Source organism: Myodes glareolus, chromosome 7 (assembly GCF_982192425.1).
Source record: "Myodes glareolus chromosome 7, mMyoGla1.1, whole genome shotgun sequence".
Lineage (NCBI taxonomy): Eukaryota > Metazoa > Chordata > Mammalia > Rodentia > Cricetidae > Myodes > Myodes glareolus.
The window spans coordinates 59,878,781-59,904,622 of NC_142032.1; the positions used below are offsets into that span (position 1 = coordinate 59,878,781).

At 52.0% G+C, this 25,842-nt stretch overlaps 1 protein-coding gene across 10 annotated transcripts in view; it reads right to left on the reverse strand.

Moving 5' to 3' along the window:
* Nucleotides 1-25,842, reverse strand: part of Shank2 (SH3 and multiple ankyrin repeat domains 2) — a 439,464-nt gene that overhangs the window by 131,771 nt on the left and 281,851 nt on the right. For all 10 annotated transcript variants that reach the window (XM_087908252.1, XM_087908251.1, XM_087908250.1 and 7 more), the window contains 2 exons: nucleotides 5,214-5,296; nucleotides 3,579-3,703 (listed from right to left, as the gene is read on the reverse strand). In XM_087908252.1, the coding sequence (XP_087764378.1) occupies nucleotides 3,579-3,703; nucleotides 5,214-5,296 (208 nt within the window). The remainder of the gene's footprint in view (nucleotides 1-3,578; nucleotides 3,704-5,213; nucleotides 5,297-25,842) is intronic.

Sequence of the window (25,842 nt, forward strand, 5' to 3'; positions counted from 1 at the left end):
GAATAGCTGTCCTGTGCCAGCCACGCACATCTTTCCATGACTTTCTTGGCTGCTGGAGTTTCCAGCCTCTCACCTGACCTACACTTGCCCAGTCACTCTCTGTCCTTTGAATGCCTCCCTGGTCATTGTCACTCGGCTGCTTGCCATGTCTCTTAATGAGGAAAACTTAGACCACTGCCATTGGTGTTCTAGCACAGGGCTCCCTTTCCACAAACTCTACCATCATGGGCAGAAAATGCTTTAAAACAAAAACAAAGCCCCTGTTTATACTAAGCGCGCCCAGATGTTTCTCCTTGTCGCAATTCCCTAAGCAATCCAGTCTAACAGCCATGGACAAAGCCGTTACTACGTAGCGCAAGCATGGAGAGAGGCTCTCACGTCCCAGAGAAGCTGAGTGAGTTCTCCGTCAGCACGGGACCACTTTCTACAAAGAGCTAGAGTATCTTCCAACCTTGATACTTTGGGGGCCTGTAGCTCACCCCTGTAGCCAGTGACTGATGAGTGTGTGGGCATGTAGAGCCACTATGATCAAATGCCCTCATACATGGGGCTCACACATACCCTCACTCAGAGCTGAGATGACCTCTTTAAGAGAGCTGAGTTCTCATGCTGACCCTGGGGGTCTTTTGTTGTTGCTGTTGTTATTCTATCCTTGACTTCAAGATAGCTTGTTGACAGGACTGGAAAGAAGGCTCAGTAGGTAAGAGCGGTTGTTACCAAATCCAAGAACCTGAGTTTAGTCCCTGAAAACCTTCATGGCGGAAGGAGACAACCGGCCCCTGTAAGTTCTAACCTTCACACGAGTATTGTAGCATGCACGCGCACGTGTGGGCGCTATAGCGTGTGCACACACACAGAGTAAATATTAAAAGATTTAAAAGGTTGACAGGGCTTTACTCAAATCTTATGATTGTTTTGGGGGAGAAGTGTAGTTATCAAGGAAAGAACAAAACAACAGAAGACAAAACAAAACAAAACCTTCCCTAACACTTTATCAGGACAGAAAAATTCTAGAAGGTAGAGCCAGAGAAAAATCCTGTACCACAGGAAACCCTTCATTACGGGCTCCAGCACCAGGCACGATGACAATGTCAGGGCAATCTGACCGAGCTACAAAAAGAGGAGTGGAGCTTCGTGGATACTTGAGATGTTAAAAGTCAACTCTCACTTCTGAAGTGGCCCCCTGGTCCCGAGGTTCAAACCACAGCATGCAATTTTAGAGAGAAAATATGAAATCTGACAGACTCTGCAGATCCATTCAGGCAGTGGTTAGCAAGAAGGCTTGCTAAGGGGGCATGGGGAATGAGGGTCGCATACTGGCACTTAAGGGAGCTTTGCCCACAGACACCCTAGGCTTCACGGAGTGCTTGAGGGGACAGCTTCACCCCACACAGATTCATAAGGGAATATATAAAGCTTTTTAAAAACAATCCCTCCAAGATGGAAAGACATTCACTGAAAATACAGAGAAGCTGTCCCCTGGGAAGTACATGCCTGTGTAAGGGCTTATAAACGATTTTAATATCCCAGTGACAAAAGCCAGCAGCCAAAGAAACAACACAACTCGGGGAGACGGACTTAAATTCAGGCACCTAACAGAAATTCCGAGTTTCACCCCAGGCAGCCAGGGGAGCAGAAGAGGAGGAGCCTGTTCCCCACCCCCAGAGGCCAACCCCTCTGCACCCCACAGCCCCATCAGCAGCTCATGGCTGTGATAAGCAGCCTTGTGGGGCCATGGCATGTTAAGTCCTTCCGTAGGCCATGCACAAAATCATAGGACCACACACAGCCCTACCAGGCCTCAGGGGCCAAGTCAGACAAACCTAAAATCCTGGAACTAAGAAGTCACCAGAACAAAATGTTTGTTTGCAAAAGGCAAACAGATTAATATATCAGCTATCAGAGTAATATATATATATGGGCTATTCAAAAGGAAGTGCTATGAGGACAGAAAATTGTGGGGTAGTATGCAGGACATTCCCAGAAAAAGTGCTGCCCCAGGCACTTCCACCTCAGAGGCCTAGGCTTCTTTTATTGACTAATTTATCATGGAAACAGTCAAATGAACTGAACATCAGGGGGTACGCGTCCATCTGCAGCCCTCATTTATTATTGAAACCCATATCAACCTCCTGGAGCTCCCTCTCTGCCATCACAAGGCCACCCACACAGCACTCAGAGCCCCAACCCCAGGCCACGCCCCCTCTGTCTCTAGTGTCTCTCACACACAGGAAGAGGGTTTGCGTCACAACCGCATCCTACAGAAGATGATTCAACTTTGTCTGCATTTCCAGGAGGGCTACAAACCCCATGAACTCAAGGAGCTGCAGCCAGCTTCAGCGTCTCCATTCTGGAAGAGACTCCAACTGTTCCAGCACACAGGAACCTGAATTGGCCTGTACCTCACTCAAACCAGGCGCTGGGAGGTCAAGAGTAGTTCAAAGCGCCTTTCAACAATGACCTGAGAGTCACACATGACTCCTCACCTGCCTCCAGCCCTAACAGTTGCGCTCTCTTCTCTCTCCATTCCTGTCAGTCCCTTACCGGTACAGACAAACTCCAGAGAGATATAACCACCACAGGCAGCTGCCATGGAAGGCAGAGTAAAGGCTTCAAGTGCTATCTCACTGGGACAGGCGAGGGTGTCCTCTTCTACGTGACGGACATGCGTTGAGGTCACCCGGGGGGTGGAGACACCATTGGCTGGTGAGATCCACCTGTTCATGATCTCCACCTGTGTGTGAGTTCTGACACACTTGAGGCAAGACTCAGAGTGAACATGGGGAAACAAAAACTGACAACAAGGTCCACCTGTGTCTAATCAGATCATTAAAAACACTTTCTTTCCAACCTACCACATTCTTCCATTCACCCTGCTTCCGACGAGTAACAAGTTCTCTCGCACAGTAAGAGTAAAAGCAACACCTAAACCCGCGAAGAGGCAGGATGCCCTGAAGCACCAGGGTGCAACTATCTCACTGGCCCCAACATCTAACTGCAGGTGAAACTCACAGGACCAGCTCTTGCACACAAACGATCAGACGTCACTCCGCTTCTGGGTACGAACTGAAGTTAGTTTTAAAAACTTCCAGACATTGCAGATTCCTCTCCGCCCACTCCAGCCCCTTTCTTTCCCCTGCCTTTGCCCCATGCTCTGTGATCCTTAAAGACCATCAACCATGCAATGAACAGAGACCAACCAACTCTTAGTTACCCACGACACACCTCATGCTAGTTAATACCACACGAAGGCTTGGTGACGTGCCCATAGGACGCAGGAGCGGGCAAGCCACCCAAAGATCTGTGTGACCCCAGTATCATGAAGATGTCTCCATCTTCCTCTTGAAGACCGGTGGCCAAGTTCCATGTATGCTTTATCCTCTCAAAGAACTATGATGTTGGCACTCAACATCAGGGACAAAGGAAACAGAATTCACTGTGTGAGGACACTCGGGGAACACAAGCCACGCGGCCTAAGTCATCCACCAGCCTAGTGGTTGCGCTCAGAAACACAACCCTCTCCCACGTGAGAGTCGGCGCTCTCCCCAAGCAGCATGATACAAACACCTGTGCCCTACCTCAATCAAGAAGTCCCCGGTCCTTAGTCCGGCTTGCCATGCCACCCCACCTTCATCCACGGACTCCAGGTACTGCAGGGCTGGGAATGCCGGTGTCGGTGTGAACTCCTCAATGGGGGTATCAGCTAGGAGGAGAAAGAAGTACTGCCTTGTGAGTCTGGGGGATGTTTTCCAAATTGGTCATCCCACTCGCCCATGGGACCCTGGGAGGAAGACAGCCACTGCATCCCCCATTGGGAAGCGGTGGTCCTGGCTAGCTCTCCCCAGAGAGGTAGGGGCTCATAACTCATATATACACAGGTGCTAATGTAAGCCACAGAGCCGGGTGCATGCCAGTACCCCATCATGCCTCTTGGCCTCTCTACTGAAATCATGGGATAAAGTACTCTGCGGTACATGTCTACACGTCTGTCATTTTCTTTAAAAGTATCAATGACTAAACATTTTCAGTTCTAAAAATGGAAAAGTTCCTTCCTCTACCACACAGAGCTAGGGAAAGACCATACTGAAACCGGCTGCCAATTTCACAGCTATACAGACTCACAACCCAGGGGATTCAACTTGGAATAGGGACAGAGCACAATGTTGACCCAGTGGGTGGCTGCTGATTTGGAACCTGCTCTGAAGTCTCTCCAGGGGGGACCTGGCTTTCTGTGACCATCACATGACCAGCGTGCCTCTCGGCAGAGCAAGGCTGGGTTTCTGGGGCCCACGGGGCTGCTGAGGGACTTTCTCGGTCCTCCTGAGAGGCCGGGGGTGGATGGGTGGGAAGGTGTGAAGCCCGAATTGGGGGAGGGGAAGGCATACCACACAGGCATGGACCTGCACCCTGGGGGTGGAGAAGGCTCTGCTCTTCTCTTTTTGGATGGATTGCCGTGGGCGGCCAGAGCCTATGACAGGTGGGCAGGCGAGCCAGGGAGGGAGGCCTCCCGCACAGGTACAACTGCCACATGGATGACCCCCACCTGCCTCAGGCAGATGCCTCTTCTTGGGAGGGCTGATGCCATTTTGCTGTAGTTGGGAAGGGAAGCCCCACACTAGGGGTGAGCATGGGGCACTGCTTTGGGCTGTGACCCAGAGCCTCCCATTCCCAGGCCACAGGGTGTGTGCACTGCTAGCTTAGTTTATGGCAGAGGGGACCTTCTATTCTCCTTGCCTTTGCAAAGTCACCTTAGAGGTGAGTATCTGGACACCTGCCATCCATGGAGCTGAAACCCGTCCCCAGCACAGGCCAGCTTCCGGGTATCTCAAACTTGGGCTGGGCCATTCTGTGTATCTGAGATCAGGAGCTTTGAGAGCCGGCGCACTGTGACTGAACTGTAGCCCAAGCTGCAGGGTCTCCCCAGGACTGAGAGAAAAGGGGGGGGGGAGAGCAGCTCATTTAGAGCAGCACTGTAGATGGAAAATTAAAAACAATGCCTGCAGGAAGCCTCGATGTTTTCGGAGGAAGGCAGAATGTTAAAGAGCATCGTTGTCTAGCAACCAAGTGCCCCCAGGAAAATGCTTGTTTCATGCTTATTTCCAAGCTAAGGAAGGTTCACCATACAAGCATGTGTATAACACACACACACACACACACACACACACACACACACACTCACACACTCACACGGGAGGGGATCCCAGAACGCTTACCTTTTGCCCCTCGGAGCACGAATCCAAAGCCCTCGTTGTCTTTCTTCTGCAGGACCACCGTCTTGTCCTCAATAATGCAGTCACTGTAGAGAGAATTCCGGGGATAGCGACCATTATTGTAACCGGTCATCATCACGGTGGCTGCTCCACCGCCGGGGACGCTCATCATCACAGCCAATTAATCACCCAGCTCGGATCCAGGCAGCATGGAGGAGCCTGGGCAGCAGCTCGGTGCAGGAGGAGCTGGGGGTGGGGGGGTAGCAGGATGGGCGAGCGGGGCACAGTGGGATGTGGAGGGGGGCGGCGGGCGCAGGAGCCAGCCGGGGGAAGGAGTCATGGATGCTAGAGGGGCTGCCCAGGCCGCCGGGGAGCAGGGGGCCCAGCTTAAGGGACCTGGGGGCTGGCCAGGATGCCACCGCCCAGAGCAAAGAAAGTAAGTGGCCCGGGTGGTGGTAGTGGCGGCAGAGGCAGTAGCGTGGTGAAGGAGGTCCCCAGGCCTGTCTCGGCCAGACGCATCTTCCAGGGAAGCAGAGGAAATCAGCCGGAGGAATAACCAAGATAGCTGCTTTGCTTTGCTATTTCTTGAAGGGGCTTAAAGAGGAGATCAGGTTCTTTCCGCTTGTTCTGTGCACGAGCCAGCAGCAGGCACTGGGGACGCAGAGACCTGTGCTTTGCAGCCAGCGCCCCCTCCCTCCCTCTCCCCCGTCCTAGGGAATGTGGTGTGCAGCAGGAGCCCCCACAGTCATCTGATGAGCCCACAGTGCGACCGGCGCGGCTGCCTGGGCGTCATCCCGCGCGCAGAGGATCCGCAGGCTGGGCTGGTGGCCGGCGGGAGGGGGAGCCGCCAGCTCTGTGTCTCTCTGGGCCACAGAGGCCAAGGCTGAGGCACCGGTGAGAGAGTGAGGGGCTCAGGCCATTTCAGTTCCACCAGAGCCAAGAAAGGCAGCGGCTCCCTCCTGAGGAAGATGCCTTGCTGAGGACAGAGAGGCCAGCCGTGTCCCCGCTGCAGGGAGGACTGAGAACCACAGGGTTCACCTCTTTGTAGAGCATTTCCATTTTTAAAGGAAACAGACTGAAAAATCTCAACTTTGCTGTTGCGGCCAAAGCTGCCTATCACCAACATTAACAGAACTCCAACTGTCCACCTGGAGGTGCGCGCAGGGCAAACAGGACAGGAAGATGCTGCCTAATGACTTGAGAGTCACTAACTGTGGCCCTCTTTGGCCTTTTTGGTGGCTGCGGAAGGGCAGGAGACAGGGCTGTCTGCATCTCAGATTCAGCCATTGCCCCCGCCCCCCGGAAGTAAGTCAGAAGGCAGGAAGTCTGGGGGTTGGGACCCGGAGAAGGAGGGAGAGGGTTTTCTTTTCTCGAGTCCCAGTGGGAGGTGTGAGGACATAGGACAGGGTGGCCAGAAACCCCAACGGAGGGAGTAGCAGAGCCCTGGGGTACAGAGGGAGCAGGGAGAGAGAAGCAATGACGGGCTCCGGGTCCCACGGTGGTGACAGTTCTCTTTGGCGACTTGGGGTGTACAGAAAGCAGGGGATTTAGAGTCTGGCCTGCCGACAGCAGCTGACTAGGACCCGGCACCCTGGAGCTGGAGGAGCAGGGCAGCCCCATCTAACCAGCCCAGCCCAGAAGGCCAGTCCAACCTCCTGTTGTTGTGACACTAGGTTGACATTACCAGCTACAAAGTTCATACTTAAGAACCATGTAAAGCTACAAGGAAAAAAAAAATATGGCAATAGAATCTTAGAATGTTTGAGCAGTTTTATCATTTTGGGTTGGCCCTGTTAAAGCTGCCTTGGGTACATGTGGCTAGTGGTCTGCCAGCTAGACACACCTGGTAGCAGGTGAGGAAAGAGCAGCGACTTTTCACGGTTCCCATTGGGCAGGTGAGACTGACGGCATTGGGGACACTGGAGTCTCTCATCACAGGATCAGACTAAGTAATGCTCCCCCCCACCCCCCACCCCGTGCTCTGTGTTCTGGGCATCAGCTATGGGGAAGGCAACATAGGCTGGGCAGTGACCGAGGCTGCGAGCACAACAGTCTAGGCAGGATTACTAGCCATAGAAGTCTGAGAAGGTAGCTGAGAAACTAGCCTCAAACCTTGCTCTGTTTGCTGAGACATGCTGTCAGCCTCCTGGGTCATGGGCACAGGTGTGTAAGACCCCTTTTACTCAGTTCTCAAAACACCCTGCAATATCAGGTCGCACTGGGGTGAGGAGAACCCATGGGTGAGCCACTAGACTGCCCTGTAGAAGCAACAGGCCCTGTGGTCCTCTGTTTCCCATATCAACAGGCTGTAGGACAACCCACAGTCACTTGGGGCTGCTGTGGCTGGATGCCATAGTTTCCGTGATAGTGTGGTTTAGTGACAAGGCCCCAGGGAACCCCTTTCAAGTATGGTCAGTAACTGGAGAGGGCCTGGCTAGTAGCCAGTTCCTGCCATCACATGACTGGTTGGGAGGAGAGCTGGGGTGGGGAGGGACTTGTGGCTGTGGATTCAGGAACCTTACAAGACACAGGGTGAAGCAAGCTTATGCTGGACCCTTTCATTTTCCCACTTTTGTGCCTGCCCTCAATTTCTGGAATATAGACTCAGGTCTCTTACTGGAGACCCTTTTTGACTATATCCCTTCTCCCCCAACTTCCCAAAGGAAAGGCAACTGCCTTGGCCCCAGGGCTCCCTCAGTGGCCAGACAGTAGAAACCTCATGTTCCCTTTATGCGCCTTCTTAGCCACAAGGGTGTCTCTGAGCTTTTGCTGCTCAGCACAACCCTCTTCTCTCCATGTGCCTTAGCAGCTGAGGGATGGTTGTCCTAACTTGAGAGTCTCAGAGACAATGTTGGCATGTTCCCCTGGGCACAGGGGACTGACAGCACTGGCTTTGGCCTGGCTCAGGGCATAGTCATGGAAGGCTCCCAGAATGCATTTCATCAGCCAACAGGACCTGAATGCACCCAGACACTTCCTCATACCACAGCCGCAGGGACCTGCTCGGACCAGCGGTGCTGTCTGGATACTGGCTGTCCCCTGACTGCTTGGAGGGGCAGGGGTGTCACTGAATCTGGTTCAAAGTGAAGTGTGACTCTGAGCCCAAGGTCACCCTGACCTTCTATGCCTCGGATCTTGCTCTACAGAATGAGAATGACAACCACAGGTCTGACCATGGAGGGGGGCAGAAAGGAGGGTGCTAAATCCCTCTTAAGACCCTGCACTGTGAGGGCGGCCCCTGGTGGGCAGTCAGCTGTAACACACAGGGATTATTTTCAGTTTGAAAGAGTCACAGTTAGAGGCATCGACATTCTGCAACCCCAGGCCAGAGCCTTCTCCCAGAGTCTGATTTTTTAAGACCTTCCCAGCTGGTTCCTGCTGTGACAGCCCTATGTGTACAGAAAGACACCCCCCCCCCCCCCAGCCTCTCATTCCTGGAAAACTGCTTCCAGTTCCTCCTCTCAGTCATGCTTCTCAGGAGCTAAGGCCTGCCATGCACCCACCGCCATTACCCACCAAAAGACCTTGGGCCTAAACCCTAAATTCAGACACCTACCAGCCTGAAGACAGTGGGTAAAACTTAGGAGTGGAAAGTGAGTTCCCACTGACAGACACACCACTGTGGGCAGATCCAGTGCTGGGAACCTTGCCCTCAGGCTTCCGTGTACCCTCTTGGGCCAATGCCCCCCTCTCCCTAAGGGGCACAATCTCCTATGAGACATGAGCTGCTGTTATAGATCACCCCAAATGCTCAGGGGCTGGCAGAAGCTGAGGCAGGGGCACAATAGGGTGGGAGATGCTAGGAATGACTGCAGAGGGAAGGCTCTCCTGGACTATCTCAGCAGCCCCTTCCTCCTGCTTGGGTAAGCACAATGAAGCCTCGCTGGCTACCACTGGCTCTTTCCCAGAAGCAGAGCCCACACTGCCCCAGAAGATCAACCCTCCAGATGCAACCCAAAGACCACCACCCACATCTCACTCAGACATACCTGAAGCTCCCACACACTGCACACTGCTCCTGGGTGACATCACTCAGGCTTCCGCTGGAGCCCTGGTCCCTTACCCATCACTGGCCAGGTGTCTAAAGCATCCCCTGTGGGTTTCCAGGAAACAAGAATCCCCAAGTTCCCTACTTTAAAAATCACAGTGTTTGTTGACTGGACACAAATACAAGCCAACAGCATGCTCTCTAGATTTGTGTTCTGCACAGGGAAGGGGAGTTCTAATGCTCTACCCCACATGTACCCTCCTATGTCAACAGCTGCCTTCAGCAGGCGTTGTATGAGGCAAGAGTGAGTATGTACATGGGTACTCTGCTATATACAGCTGCGGAGGTTGTGTATAGTGCATGTCAGAGAACACTGCCCACGGTTCATATATATGTGGTCATGTGTGTATCATGGCCATGTGGACATATGGAAGAACCTTGAGGAGGGGCCAGGTTCCTTCCTACTTCACATTAAGGTAGGGGCTAGTCCATCAGTTGCCATGTAGAATGAAAGCACTGTTTATACAGGAAACACATTTTGACCTCTAGGAACTACATGCAGAAGGCAGCCATGTTTGCTCTCATCCCCATGACCCACCTTGGGTCAACTGACCAAGTGCATGTGGAGTCTTGTGGGGACTTGAGGTCTGCCACAGTGTGGACTGAAGGACCTCACTCACATGGCATGCCTGAAGGGGTTTCTGGGGCCCACCTTGTAGGATCCCATGTGGTCAAGCCAGAGTGGAATTTATTTACTGTTTAGTTTTTTAAGACAAGGCTTCAATTTGTAGCCCAGGCTGGCCTTACACTCCTGGTGATCCCCCGTGTCAGTCTTCTGGGTTGCTGGGATTAGAGACATGAGCCATCATACCTGGTGTGGCATTTTCCTGTCTCTGTGACAAAACACTCGATATAAGGCACATAAGGAGGGGCTGGTTCACTCAGCTCATGGTTCAGGGGTGTCGTCCCTCATGGTGGGGAAGGCATGGAGGCATGAGGTGGCCAGTCACATTGCACCCACAGGAAGGAACCATGGAGGGATGAATTTTGATGCTCAGCTCGCTTCCTCCTTTTTTTCTAGTCTGGGACCCCAGCCCATGGGATGGTGCCTCCCCACACTCAGGATGGGTCTTCCCTCAGTGAAGCCAGTCTGGAAACTGCCACAGGCATGCCCAGAGGCTTGTCTCCTAAGTGGTTCTAGACCCCATCAAGTTGACAATATTAACTGTCTGGTTTCCAAGTGTTTAGAGGAGCCTGGGGGACACCTTCTTCTTGTGGGGCAGCACTCTAGGCCAGGGAAGGCTGCAGGTACCCACATGGCAGCTGGCATTTGATATCCCCTTGCATTGCATATCTGGTATCCTTACTGTTTCTACGGTAGGGCAAACTTGGAGCCATGGACAGCCACGCCTTGGCTGGGGAAACTAAACCAGAGGTGTCCCAGATGGTTGTAAGCCAGTCTTTGAGGGACAGGACCACCTTGGGCAGATTGATCCTGAACACGGGGTTGTAGACGTGAACTTGGGCCACTCTTGGGGTACTTGTGGTGATGGCGACCTTGTCAATCAAGTTGTTTTGGTTTTTCTTTGATCATCTGCGAAGGGGTTCTAGCCTTGGGCCAGAGGTAAATGGGACATTGTGTGAAGCTGCCACAAACTAGTATATTAACTCAGGCATTTGTGGTGAATACCTACTAAGTGTCAGCTGATGGCCTACTGAGTGCTTGGCATCTTAGAGGGAATAGGCTAAGGCTCAGTCTGGACCTATGGAGACAGAGAGTATAAGTGTGTTGGATGGTACATCCCCACACACGGACACCCTTACTTCCTGGTCCCTGGCTCCTTGGAAGCAGGTCTTTCCTAGAGATGGGCACTCTGGACTTAGGAGTCCATGAGACCAATGCCTGTATCCTTACCAGAAAGGAGCAGAGTGAGCTAGAGGCTCAAAGACCTCAGGGAGAAGCCACGAAAGCTGAGTGGGGCCTGGAGGGATGTAACCATTAGCCAAGAGTCAGAAAAGAATCATAGCCAAACAAGAGGGGCCAGAAAGATCCAGCAACCTTCTCTGGGGAGCTGGAAGCAGTGGCAGGGATGCCTATGCCTGTGATCTCTGGATCTGGCTGGTGGAGTTAGAAAGACAAATGGACGTGGTGGTCACAGAAAACTGCTCAGCTGACAACAGAGGAGTTGGGGCTGTGGGGTCCAAGACGGTCCTCCTCATGGAGAAGACAGGCACAGCATGCCCAGGCATGGACAGCTGTGGTGTGAGGCATGAGGGAAGCTGCAGAGCAGGGATCTCAGCCTGATGTCCAGGGAGGCTGGGCTCCACCTGCACACACATAGCTAGTGCTGGCACCTGCGCAGCAAGACCTCGAATCTGTGACAGCTCCAGCTGGCCCCTCCTGTCGTCCAGGAAGGCGGAGATGACAGATAAGCATCTGAGCCATTCCTTCCCCTCAGTGAGGCAGACACACACAGTGGCTGGAATTTAGTCTTGGGTGAAAGCTGGCTACCCTTTCCCGAACAACTCTCCCTGGGCCCAATCCTGCTCCCCGGAGACTACAGATGCTCTTTTGTGTGTTGGGAGTGGCCCATGGTGTGACAGAGAACACAGATCTATGGCCCTTCAAGGAGCTACAGTGGAAGCCGAAGCCAGGAAGGTCTCATAGACTGGGTGTTACAGGTCCTGGGTGCTACAGGGACCCAGACATCAGGAAGCCACCCTGCACTGGTGCAGACAGAGGCCTGTAGAAAGGGACTTCACAGACCCTGCTGGGAGTGAATTCTGGCCAGCGGAGCCTATACAGGTGTAGAGGCTACAATCAAGAAGTGACAGAGCAGTATCCACAGTCATGCAGATGAGTGGGGACTTCATCTGTCTCCAGGCTTTGGCTTCAACTCCCAGGCCTATTTGCAAGCTGGGAAATAAGTTTGGTGCCTCTCAAATGCACAGGGTGTAAGCAGCAACATAGCAGCCCGCTGTTAGATGAATTGTCTCTGGAATCTCACCTGGGGTCAACTCCATTTCCTGTTAAATCTGGTATCTGTAAACATCATTCCTTCAGGTGTGAAAATCACTTGTAAACTAGATTTTTCTCACCTCAGGAGAATCCTCAAGTGCTGTTGGTTGCTAAGAAGTGTGTGCGGGTACCACCAGGCAATGGCCACAGTGACTCAGCTGAATGGGTTCAAGGGAAAACTTATTTTAGACAACTCCAATGGCCAAGTGAAGGTTGTGGATATGCTGGGAACATTCACTAGCAGTGGGGTGGGCCGTGGGGAGGTGGGTCTGCTCTCTGTCAAGGGGCATGTGATAGAAATCACCTTCCTGAAGCACTTCCAGGACAGGGAGTGGAGGGCTGAGAGGGGCATCCCCATTGCTCTTGTGACTTCATCTCAGGGCCGGGCTGTGCAGGAACTGGGGCACTATTAGAAAGACGTGTCTCCAGGGAGCAGCAGTGACGGCAGATGCCCTAGAAATTTCTGGATTCTGCCAATCAGGAAGGATGGGGCCATGCAGGATGCGGGCAGCTCCTCTGTGGGGGGTAGGGAGGTGCTGGGGCACAGGCCAGGACTTAACAGGTGTCCCGGCTCAGTCTTTGGAGATGCCAGCCAGGCCCTCATGCTGCCGGTGCGGGCAGTCGGCCCAGCTCACGGAGGTAGAGCTGGCTGTAGATGGCACAGAGGGCCTATCTGTGGTTGGGCCAGGGGAAAGACAGCCTGGTCCAGAGGAAGGCTTGGAAACCTGCAGGTAGACAGGAGGGGTTCCTCATCATTTGTCACTTGCCACCAAAATGGGGATCCTCTTGGCTTTATCCACATATGATATCGTCCTCTAACACCCTGCTTCCTGACTGGAGCATGACTGGAGTATGACTATCTTGCTTCTGGGCCACTAAGTCTCCTGCCAGGTGCCACTTGGGCTTTCAGTGAAGTCAACCAAGGATGCTACTGGGAACCGGAGTTGTGTCACCTGTGGGAAGTGATGGAGACAGACATGGACTGCACTCCTCCTGGCTCCTGGGAGCCACTCTTTCTCTGGATGAATGGAGGCTCCACCCTTTCCCGTGGAGACTACACACGCACGCTCGCCGAAGTCATTTCTCAGATGGGCCATTAGGAAAACGCCCTGCCGGTGTTTATTACCACCATCTCCTTCCTCATTGCTAACGTGATAAGCAATACAACTTCTTCCTGATGGCAACGACCATGAGCAGAGAACTCAATTCGAATTAAATCGTCTCATTACCTTGCAATAAGTCACCCACGAGTGTTGCCTAAGCACCATCTGATGTGCTACCTGCCAAGCTCACTTCAAGAAGATGGCTCCAAACGCACCTTGCCTTGATGACAATGACGGCCGCTCCCAGCTAAAATGAGGGAACCTTGCACAGAGTACGGAAGGGGGACCCAGACCCCAGGTGGGATGCATCCCAGTGTCCTGAACCCACACAGGGTCCTTAGCAAGAGTCCCCTTGCTGGCTTTGCCATCCTCGCTTGTAATGTTGGTGTTGGTCAACAGCTTTAACCCACCCAGGCTAGTGAGGAAAAGTTGGTTTGAGAGGGATCGGGCACAGAGCAGGAGGACCTGGAAGCCTGTGAGCTTGGGAGAAAGCTCCTGTACCTCCAAGAGCCTGCTGCATTCTGGGAATGTAACACACAAGCATAGATATTGCCATGTGTACCCCGCCCTCATGTGGGTGTTAGCAGGACAGTCTTAGGCGTCCTGCTTGGAGCACATGGTAGGACATACCTGTAGGCTAGACACAAGGTGTTCCCACTGAGGGGGCAGATGAGGGTCAGGGATCCATGAGGGAGGGACAGCAGCCTCCTTCATTCTGGAGCTTTCAGGAACCTAGGATCCTCCCCGTGGCCTGAGGGTTTCCCTCCATGAGCCCAGCTGGGCATCTCCAGAAAGGCAAGTGGTAGGGTGGCCCACAGCACTCTGGGCGAAGCTGATTCAAGCTAACAACTGAGGAGACGGGCTTAGTGCCAGGGAAAATGGAGACCATTTGGGTGCCATTCTTCAGGAACTACCCTGAGGTGCTCCACTCTGACCCTGCAACAGCATGGTTCTGGACACCAAGACAGAGAAGACACGTGTGTGCTTTCTCAAGATTCCCTTCCAAGCCCTGCAAAGGCCGATAGAGACCTGATGCTGGGTCTCTCCTAAATTCACTCTTCATTGTATGTACACACACACACACACACATACACACACACACAAAGTCCACCTTAAATTTGACAGTATTACCTTTCCCATTTAAAGTACTCCTTCGGCAGAGCTTCAGCATTTTGGGAATAATATCTAAAATCCCCACCACGATTAAGACCCCTTGTGATCAGGTCCCTGTCCCTCTCAACTCCCTGTACTCCAGCCAGGCTGCCATCTCCCCTTCTGTGGGCAGGTCCTACTCATTAACCACAGTGTCTTTGCATGGCCCATGCTCTCTGCACAAAGCTGCCATGGACTTTGGGAGCCAGATTGTTGTCATAGCATAGGTCCTTCAGTGACTGGGGTGCCTGATGGATGCTGGTCCTGGCAGGACTGAGCAGCCTGTTCTGGGCAGAATGCCCACACATGGTCATCCACTGACCTGAGGGTCTCAGTAGCTACTGGTTTCCTGAGTGACATCTTAGCGTAGCCAGTGAGGCATGGGTAAACTCCCTGCCCCATTCTGATGGGACATGGGACTTTCATTTTTAGAATCAGGAGTGTCTTCTTCCCAGGATACTCCTGTAGAAGGTCAATCTGGGCTCCAGTGAAAACCTTGTTCCCTATGGCACCTGATTTTGTGGCCTGGGGAGCCTCCAGACTGGGAGAACGTACAGGCCAAGGCTGCTCTGGAACCCCAGCCTCCACGCTATGTGGAACATTCTTTAGAATCACCACAGGGCAGCCCAGCTGCCTGGTATTTTGCTGCAAGCAGGTCTGTTTGTGCCTTTCCCTCCATCCACTAATTAGAACGACAGATCAGGCCTGCCCCATCTGTCTGTCTCAAAGCTAGCCCAAAAGGACCACGCAAACAGGCCAGGAAATAGGCACTGGCTCTTCTCACATGATTAGCCCCCACCTCTGGTCTGCGGGGTGAAGTAGGGGCCACCTTCATTGTAAACCACTGGAATCAGTGAGACAGCTCAGCAGGTAAAGGCACTTGCTACTGAGCCTGCCAACCTGATTGATCCCTAGGACACGTGGAAAGAGAGACCTGCCACCCACAAGTTGCCTTCTGACCTCCACTGAATGCCATGAATGTGGACTCCCATACACAAATAAATAAAATAAATGTCAATTAAAATGTGTGAATGTCTGTTGGGACCTCAGATCCTGTGAGGAGGCCCCACAGGGTTTACCCACCCTGAATGTTTTGAGAAGTTCAGGTTAGGTCCAAGTCACAAGACCGAGTCACAGCTGGCCCCATACCCGCCTGCTGTTGCCCGCTCCGTCTGCTTGGGAGCACCACAGCATCAGACAGTGTTCTTCCATAAGCAAGCCCTGAGGTGTGAACATGGCGCTGTGTTTGCCCACATGGGGACAGGGTTGCCTCTGGCACACATAGGCTGCCTGGCACAGGCCACAAGCCTGCACAGCTATGCTATACCAAGCTTCGTGGATGCGCCTCAACACAGAACTGAAAAGAACTCTGTAGCAGCACTGTCATCTGGTGGGGCCACGGGAAGCCAGTGGGGTTCACTGTGGGTGGAATCCCTTTAGCTCCTCCCCAGGTGCTGGCGCTCAGAGAGAGGAGACCGTCACCAGAGTGATGCTTACAAAAGTAGTTAAGGGAGTTGGTGGTATAGTGGTGAGCATAGCTGCCTTCCAAAAGCAGTTAGGAGTCCTAGAGGCATTGAGATGGAGCCTGTTCTTTCTGCTGCCCTCCTTCTTTCTCTTCTTTTTAGAAAAAGGGTCTCTATTAATTGACACTGGCCTCAAACTCACTATGTAGCCGAGGCTGGCCTTGACCCTTCTGCCTCCTCTTCCCCAGTGCTGAGATTTTAGGCATGCATCATCACACCTGTTTTTCGAGGTGTAGGACATCGAACCCAGGGCTTTCTGCATGTCAGACCAGCACTTCGAGCCACATTCCTGGCTCTACTTATTTGGGCTTTTTATTATTTATTTATTTTACACAGGGTCTCATGTAGCTTGGGGCAGCCTCAAACTTACTGTATAGGGGAGTCTGGCCTTGAACTCCTGACCTTTCTGCCTTCACATCCCCAGAGCTGCCACCACCCCTAGGCAGAGGAAGCACTTTAAGATCTCCATATTTCAGATCAGCGGCTGATGGCTTTTTCTATAAAGACTATGAAGCAGTCCTGCTTACATGAGAAAGCATGGGCTCTGCTTTGTTCCAATAAAGTTTTATTGACAAACATGCAGTGAGCCTTGGGCTGGATTTTCTCAGGACATGTCTTCAGTAATCTGTCAGGATGTAGGAGAGACACAAATGCCACACCTATGTGATATGTCTCTGCCTACAGCAGAAGCTACGAGAAGAATTCATTTTCCTCAGAAGCTGTGACACTGCTGGTACAGGTGTGCCTAAATTAATATTCCAGGGAGCAATGCAGAGAAACCAGATCACCCGTGACTTGCCCTGGAAAGGCCTGGAGGCTAAGATGGAGAGCCCTCCACACAAAGGGCCCTCTCGCCCTCCCCTAGCTTGACTCACAGTTAGAGGTCTGCCTGGACTCGGCCTTCCTGAGCAATAATTATCAAGTGGTAATTAATATGCCAATTATCATAATGACTGTGTTCATGGGCTCCGAATGCTCTCAGCGAAACTGACTGAGCCTCCGGTTTCCCTAAGAGAAAGTGACTTTTCTTCTTTGGTTCTATTGGAGACACAATCTCACCATATAAGCCCAATGGCCTGGAACTCACCATGTAGCTCAGGCTGGCCTCACACTTACAGCAATCCTCCTGCTTCAGCTTTCTGAGTACAGATGTGAATCACCACGATAGATAGTGGCTCTTTATAGACCAGGGGATCAAAGGCGTGGAGAGATAGAGAACTTTGCACAAGGGAACACACCCGGAGATGGAGTCCAGCCGGGGAGGGGAGGGGGCACGGGCAGGAGGCAGTGTCCTGTGACCTGGATGCTGCCCAGCTAGAGGGTCCTGAATGCTCACAACTCCCCCCACCCCCGGATGACAGAGCTGGCTCCAGCAGCGCACCTGAGAAGTGGCTGAGCTGCCACATAGCATCTTGGATACTCTGATACTCTGTCAGTAGATTATGTCCAAAGCCTAAAAGGAAAGCCCCAAAGGAGTTGGCACCCCGACCTCATGGGCTGGCCAATGAGAAGAGAAATGGGGGTTCCACACAGAAACAAGCACACAGCTGATGTCAAGCATGAGAGATTCAACCAGGGGTGCCCTGAGATTCTGTCTGAATGGAGAACCTTTCTTACACCCACACTTCTATGTGCAGGGAACTGAACCCAGGGCTTCACACATGCTAGGCCAGTTCTTTACTGCTGAGCTGTATTCCCAGCCTGCACTCTGGCTCCTGCCTGGAGTGCTTTCCCTGATCACTAACTCTAGTTGTTCAACTTGTATTCACGCCTTAAAGCCCATTCCAAACAGCTGTCACGTCTAGGAGGCTCTTTGGATGTCCCTTAAGTGATGCTGGTGCCTTCAGCAATGAGGCCAAGCCTCATCCCATTCCTCCCTCACATCAGTCTCTATTCCATCCCCTGGTTTACGTCCTTCCACAGACTCTGAAAAAGCTAGCCACTTGCTTTCCCACTCTCCCCTGCGGCACAAATGGCCGCGGCCATAGGACATGGGTTTAGCCAATGAGATTAGAGAACAAATCTACCAGGGTCACTGGGAATTCTTCAACAACTTGAGGCATTGGAGAAGCACAACCTTCCTTTCCCCAACATCCCTGCAGAGATGTGTTATGGTGGTGTGAAAGCTGGAGCGCTAGCAGCCACTTTGCAACCATGAATAAAGAGCCAGGAGACTGGAGGGTAGTAACTGACCCATGGAACAAATACTGGGTTTTGGCCACTTCCAGACTGACCACTGAGGTTGCAGGCTCATTGCGTGAGATTTGTTATAGCCAAATGCTTCCTAGTGGACACAAACTGATGTATATGGCCAGGAACAAACAGGCAGGCAGAAGGATGGGCTGTACCCGGCCTTCCAGGAAGATCAGATCACAGCCCCTTGTATCTCATGGACAGTTCAAGAGGCTAAAGACAACCGTCTTTCCTGGGCTTAGCTGCTCTGAGAGTTTTATGAGTTCTCTGAGTGTTCCAGATTCCTGCGCATCCCAGCTAAGCTGTCTTGCATACAGATGGTTGGGAATTAGGCCAACCAGAGTGATGGCATCTTTAGGAAGATAATGTTAGCGGTGAGTGATAGACAGATAGGATCCTAGCCACAGTGTGGTCAGGGGAAGTCAAGGCAGGGCCTAGGCCTGACAGCTGGCACCTATGTGGGGATCCGAACCTGACATAGCTCTCTCCAAACTGATGGCCACTCGGCCACATCTGGGTCCTGTACCGTGCCCTGAGGAACCTCCAGGACTCAGTCTGTCCAGCCAGTTACCAACTTCCTTCTCTGCTTCCAGAGCATGGCCATTAGCCCTTGCTCTCTGAGTATCCTGTGGGCTGGGCGGCCACCAACTCTGGTTGGCTATCTACTATTCAGGCAGTTGCCTGCTCAAATAAAATTCCATGTCCCTCCTGACCTCTGATGACACTTAGAGTCCTGACTTGGAGACTGCACACGTGGCCCCACAAGGTGACAGTGAGCCTGTCTTCTTGAGTGGCCTCGTCTAAGGAAGGCCACTGTTTGTGAGGCATGTGCCTTAAGGCTGTCAAAGAAGTGATGGCCACTGGTCACCCACAGCCTGACCCATCAGAGGCCTCTCTCAGGTTCTTCCAGGAATCTGTCCCCTGTACTGACCAGACTCTCACAGACTGGGGGTACTTCCAATTTATCCACAAATGTGACTGTCCCCAGACACTGTAGATATCTCCCAGACACTTGCTAGCCCCTCCCTGAGGAAGAGCTGTGTGTCTCAGGTCCTTGTCTGTGCAGGAGGCTCCAGGCCTCCCCTCCACCCCCTTCCTCCAGCTGCTTCCCTGTTGTCCCTGGCTCTAGTCACTGCTGCCAGTTCAGTGGTGTTGCTGGATCCCCCAAAGGTGCATCCAAGCTCTCTGAAAGGCCGCAGATATGAGGTTACCCCTGGCTTCTGGCCCCTGACCCTTGTAGTTTCTTTTCTTCATTTCTTCCCTGTTCTCTAAGTTTTCCAAATTTTGTCTCCACATCTGATACTTCAGACCTGTGGCTGGCATCTCCCTCTGCTCCCATGATGCCCTGCTGGGCTGTGGTCTGCTCTGGCTGAGTGCTCTTCTACCTACATTCCCTTGGGCACTCACTAAGAACAGCCTACCCACTGGACCAAGCAGCCCAGCCTGCCCTTGAGGGTGGGCAAGGGCACGGCATCTTCCCGATAATCTCGCTGCTGGCTTACAGCTCTAGGGACACGCCCCTTCCTCGGGTACCTGGATACTCCGTCAGTACTTAAGGCATCTGCTTCCAAGATAGCAGGCCCGGTGTGAGTCCTGCCATGGTACACTGCTCAGCCTGGACCCCATGATCATGCTACCGGACCTCGGCAAGAGACATGCAGAGAAAGGTCTGGGAAAGTAAGGGGGGCTGGCACAGGCAGCTGCCAGTCAAAAAAGCTGTTCCAAGGGAGCCAGTGTTCCAGGGGAAGATACAGGACCAGTGACTGAGGATGGACAGTGTCCCCCAATTCATGTCTACCCAGAATTGCAATGTGTGACCTGCCTGGTAACAGAAGTTTTGCAGATACCATTAAGATGGTATGGGCTTAGGGCTGGAGAGATGGCTCATCAGTTAAGAGCTGTTTCAGCACCCACAATACACAACCATCTAAATTCCAATTCCAGAGGATCTGATTCTCTCTTCTGGCCTCAGTAGGTACTGCATGCACATGGTTCATATACATAAATGTGGGTAAATACACACAAATAAATAAATAAATCTTAAATTAAAAAGATGTTATGGGATAGTGAGATGGTCCATCAGGTAAAGACACTTGCCTCCAAGTCTAGTAACTTGAGTTAAATCGCTGGGACCCACATGGGGGAAAAGGGGGAGCAACTCCCACAGGTTGTTCTCTGACCTCCATGTGTGCATGCACACACACAAGGGGACAGAAAAGTCCTGAGGACAGAGGGGTGCAGTCACAAGTCACTGGCATGGAACCACCCAAAGAGGAAGAAGACCTGAGTGACTCCCTTTAGGGTCTGCAAAGGAAACAGTCTGGAGCCCACATAGATTTAGGACTCATCCTCCCAGCTGTGGAATACCATAATCTCCCCTCTTTAAGTTGCCTATCCATGGTACTTGTTCCCAAGCCCCCAAGCCCCACATGGCTGTGCCCAGGATGCTGAGTACACAGAACAGGCACTGCACCCTGGGTCTGCTGTTCACCCAGCTAGAGAGGGCCTATTGCATAGAACACAGCATCTCAAGAGAAGAAGGTCAGTGGGGAGTCATGGACCATGAGGGTCAAGGCGGTGCTGAGCAATGGTAGCTCCCATGAGCCACATAAGCACAGGTTTTCAGGGGTTCCTCACACCAAATATTCCATTTTTTTTTCTAAAAATGTCCATGACCATGGGCAAGCAGAAATTCTGGTTTGCTCCTAGTCATGAGACCAGTTGTGAAACCTGAGCCTTCATCCTTGCAGACGGGCCAGCATCACTGGGCACACACTCACATACATGATCCAGGAGAGGAAGAGGAAGAAGGAATGACAGATCTACAGTGAGCCCCACCTCACAGCAGGATATTGAAAGGACAGGGAACAATGACATGGAGGTGGATGCTGTATGCTGTATGTTGTGTGCCCTCACTCATGACTGGAACCAGGACTTGCTGCGGGAGCTCCTTCTGCTCCTTCAGCCAATAGCCGCTGAGATACCAGTCCATTGGGGCGTGGTCTCTCTCTCTTTAAAAAAAAAAAGCAGCAGCTGCCCTCTGTGCTCTCTCTCTGTCTTCCGGCTCTGCTTCTGGTTTCTAGACTCCTTTCCTGATGGCGCAGAGGGTTGTTGTCTGGGACGGTGATCTGTAAGTTTTTCCCCTTTAAATAAATAACCATCCTATTATTCATAATTCCAAACTGGTGTGGGATTGTTTGTGACTTACACTTCATCTGGCGCCCAACGTGGGGCTCGAACCCACGACCCTGAGATTAAGAGTCTCATGCTCTACCGACTGAGCTAGGACTCATCTTGAAGTAGGGAGAAATTGAGGCATAGAAAGTAGGAGAATGTGTGTGTATGGTGGATCAACTGGAGAAGAACAAAGTTGAGAGGGCTGGGCATCCTGTGGGTCCTGCCCTCCCAGGGCACCTCTGAGGGGGCATCTCCATGATGATTTCAGCCTTCTAGATAGCTCTCTGTCCAGGCTCACATGTGGGTCAGAAACTGAGAGTGATGTCTGCTGTTCTTTGGCCCTCCCTCCCTCCTCTACCTTTCCTCTGTTCGTCCCTTCTAGAAAGATTTGTGATGATATCTCCATGTAATCTGGCAACCCACCCTCTGCCTCCCCATCCTCCCCATCTGCAGCTCCTCTTCTCAGTTCTCCCCACTGCCCATGTCCTTCATGGATGGTTTGTGTCTTCCTGCCTATATAAATGACCTTTGCAAGTCTCCAACACAGACAGTATGAGCTCCCTACAGCTGCTGTGACAAATACATGCTTGGTAGCTGCAATCAGCAGAAGCCTGCTTCATCACAGAGCTCAAGGCTGAGAGGGTGTCCCCAGCTGTCACTGAAAGGGATCAAGGCAACACAGGCCACACTTTCTAAGGAGGTTCTGGGTGAGGGTCTGTTGGCCTTCTCTGACTTCTAGTGGCTCCAGATGTCACTGGAGTTACAGCTGCATCACCCTAGGTCTTGCCTCTGTGGTCACAGGGCCTTCTCCAGCTCTGTTCTCTTAGAAGACATGAGATGGCACCTAGGTATTTCCTAGGAACTCCAGCACCCTCCCTTATAGCAATTGCCTTAGCGTTGCCAGATCTGCCAAGCCCTCTTTTTGCCTTAGAAGTTGTCAAACAGAATTTTGATATAGACATCTTTGGAGACCACTTTTTGGCTGGCCATTTGTGCAAGCCATGTGGTATATAGCTATGCACAAGTGCATGCATTTAAGTGTTTTAATATTTATATGTTTATGTGTTTTCCTGCTTGTCTGGATGTATACTATGTATATGTAAGCACTTTTGGAGGCCATAAGAGGGTGTCTGACCCCCTAGAAATGAAGATACAGGCACTGGGAGCCTTCTTATGCGGGTTCTGGGGATTGAACCTGGATCCTCTGCAAGAATAGCAAGTGCTGTTAACTGCTGAGCCATCTCTCCAGTTCCAGTAAGTGAATTTTTAGAAGGATGGATGGATGGATGGATGGATGGATGGATGGATGGATAGACAGAGGATAAATGAGTGGGTTGACAGGTGGATGGACAAATGAATGGATGGGTTGATGAATGAGAAGATGGCTAAATCTCTCAGGTATCTGCTATCTTTTCATGGATGTGACCCCTCTAGGGTTGTCACTGCCTCATTAACCGAGCCACTCACTCACTTGGAAAATCAGAAACGACCCCAGAATCACAAACCATGAATGTTAAAGACTCACTTCTGCTGAGGTAGGCTGGCTCCTATATGTCACTCTTCTCATACCAGGACACAAACCACAGTGATGGGAAGGGACCTGGTCCACCACTCACCCCAGAGGGCTGGAGGCAGAGTGCCAAGAAGAGTACATGAATGTCCCACCCAGCCTTTCAGTGTGCTGAGGTTCCAGCCTGTCCCTGAAACTGCTGTGACCCTCCTATCCCACTCCTCCATGTCTCCATCCAAGGAACGAAGGGTTCATGTGTCCTCCTCTGCTCTAGCACTCGGGAGGGTTGAGCAAGGCCCTGAGTTCCTGCAGCTGATGGGCAGGAAGGATGTGGTGTAGAAAGATGCAGCCAAAGCTGTGGCTGTTCCTGCGCCTCAATCTTTCCTAGTCCCGGACTAACACCTGACTTCAATCCTAGCCAAAGTGCTGGCAGTGCCAGAGGGATCCACACTTGAGCCATCCCAAGGGGACATGCTCTAAGTCTACCTAATTCTCTTCTCTCCTGTCCCAGGTGCCCACCTAGAACATAGCCCTGCTTTCCCCTGGCTTGGCCTTTTTGTTTAGCACTGAGTCCTGCTCATCCACAAACATTGCGCCTTCCTTAGGGCCAAGTCCAGACCAGGGAATCCGGGGCATAAGAGTGCCATCTGCTCTGCCAGGCTTCTGGCCACAACGACTGCCTCAGGTTTGACCTTGGTTAGCAGAGTCAGGTTTTAGCCAGCATGTGTCCTGAAGAGTTAAGTGCTGTGGATCTGAAAGGCTGCCAAGGAGTATGGGCAGCCTGGCTACCGAGCCCAAATGCCCTGAGAGGAAGTCTCAGAGACAGTAGCAGGCTCTCACGGCTGAGCCCTCCTGCAAACCTGACCATGCTGTGCTGCCTTCTAACCGACAGTGAAGCCAGGCGCTTGCTGTTGCCTTTGAGGAAGCAGGGCAGTGGGGTTGTGTGGGGCTGGGTCAGCTGAATCTCCTTTGAGGGCCCTGAACTCTTGGCGTGGCGTGATGCTTGGCACTAGGTACCTAATCTTTTCCTACTCAGGGCCACACTGTTCCTTACCCTCCTCATAGGAAGATTTATTAAGAGCCAACAGGGTGCACAGTTCTGCCTAGAAAGAAGCCTCAGCATTGTGCCCCACCTGAGCATCTTTCCTACCTACCCACTTAACCACTGATCAGTGCATCCATCTATCCACCAATCCATCCACCCACTCATCCATGCATACATCCACCCACCCACCCATCCATTTATCCATCCATCCATCCATCCATCCATCCATAAATACATCCACAAACCCATCAATCCATCCAAAAATCCATTATTTCAGTTATCCATCCATCCACCCATTCATCATCCAGTTATCCATCCATCTAACATCCACCCACCCACCATCCATCTATCCATCCTTCATTTATCCATCCATCCATCCATCCATCCATCCATACTACCATCCATCATCCATCATCTAACATACATCCATTTAATATCTGTCTGCGTCTGTTTGTCTGTCTTTATGATCCATTTAACACCCACTCACCCATCCATCTACCCATTCATTGATCATCCAGCATCCATCTAACATTTGTTGATTCATCATCAACCCATCTGACATCCAAAATTCATGATCCATCTATCCATCCATCACTCTGATATATATCCATCTACCTACCCACCAATCTGTCTTCATTCTTCCACCCATCTGTCAAGCCAATCATCTATTGATCCCCTTTCTTTCTCACTTTTCTGAGGTTGAACATTTGCCAGTTCCTACCCCAGGTGGGATGGGAAGGAGACAAGTCGAGCTGGCACGGATACAGGGTGGGGATACAAGCGAATGCAGATCAGCCACTTGACTGCTGTACTTCACTCAGGCAATGTGGAGTCAGATAGGTCCCATTCTCTCTGCTCCTGAGTCAGGCACCAAAGGCTGCTATTGTCTAGAGGAGGACAAAGTACCTGAATTTTGTCAAAGGTGGAGATCAGCAGACCCATGAGCGTCTAGGAATCCTGTCTCTCAGAAGTGTTAGGGTTATAGATGCTTGCCTCTGCATCCAGCTTTACTTGGGCTCTCATCCTTGCATGGCAAGTGCCTTATACCTGCTGAGCCATCTCTGCTGCATGGAGACCATTTGACACACCCATTAATGACAAACGCTGACTACAGCCACTCGCAATGAGCACCGACCTTGCACACTCACGGAGACCGTTAGTGATATTCACTTACAGCGATCACTGACCAGTACTTGCGGTAGCTTCTGAACAAATATCCAAAAAGTGAAAATGGGAAAAGACCATGAGGAGAGCATAACCATTGACAGGGCCTCGGGAAACTGAGGCCCACACAGGGAGTCCGTGTCAGAATAAGGTAGAGAGTTCTGGCATTGGAACTCCCAGACTGGGCCCTATCAGGTTTGTAGATCACCCCTTCTGAAGGACGTTTGAGTCACTCAGTTCCTGAATTGAGGGCCTACCATGGCGAAGCTGGGGAAGGAGGCATAAGAGGGACATGGCGCTGACCGGGGGCGTGCTGCAGCATGCCAGCTTGCCAGGCCTGGCTGTAGGCATGTTTCCTCAGCTCCAGGATCAGTAAACACACCAGCAGTTTGAAACTGAAGGGGCAGAGCTCTCACACTATGGAAACGGGTAAATGCTACAGTTCAGGACAGCTGTAAGGAAGGGGGACAGGGAGCCCCATACAGCACGGGGCTTAGCAGGCAGAGGATGCCTTTGGTAGTTGTGACCATGGAAAATTCCAGAGGCAACAGGGTCAACACCCTTCTTTTGCTGCTGGTGTAGATAAGGGAGGTGGGGAGACAGGAAGCTCATGGTGGCACCTTGGTCTGCCTCTCCACATAACCCGAGGGCCAGGGGCAGTTCTGAGGGGTGCAGCCGAGAGGTATGCCTGAATGCCAGCCTCCCCTAGCAACTGCTCGCAGCTTCTCCATCGCCCCACCCATCTGCCTGCTCTCCCC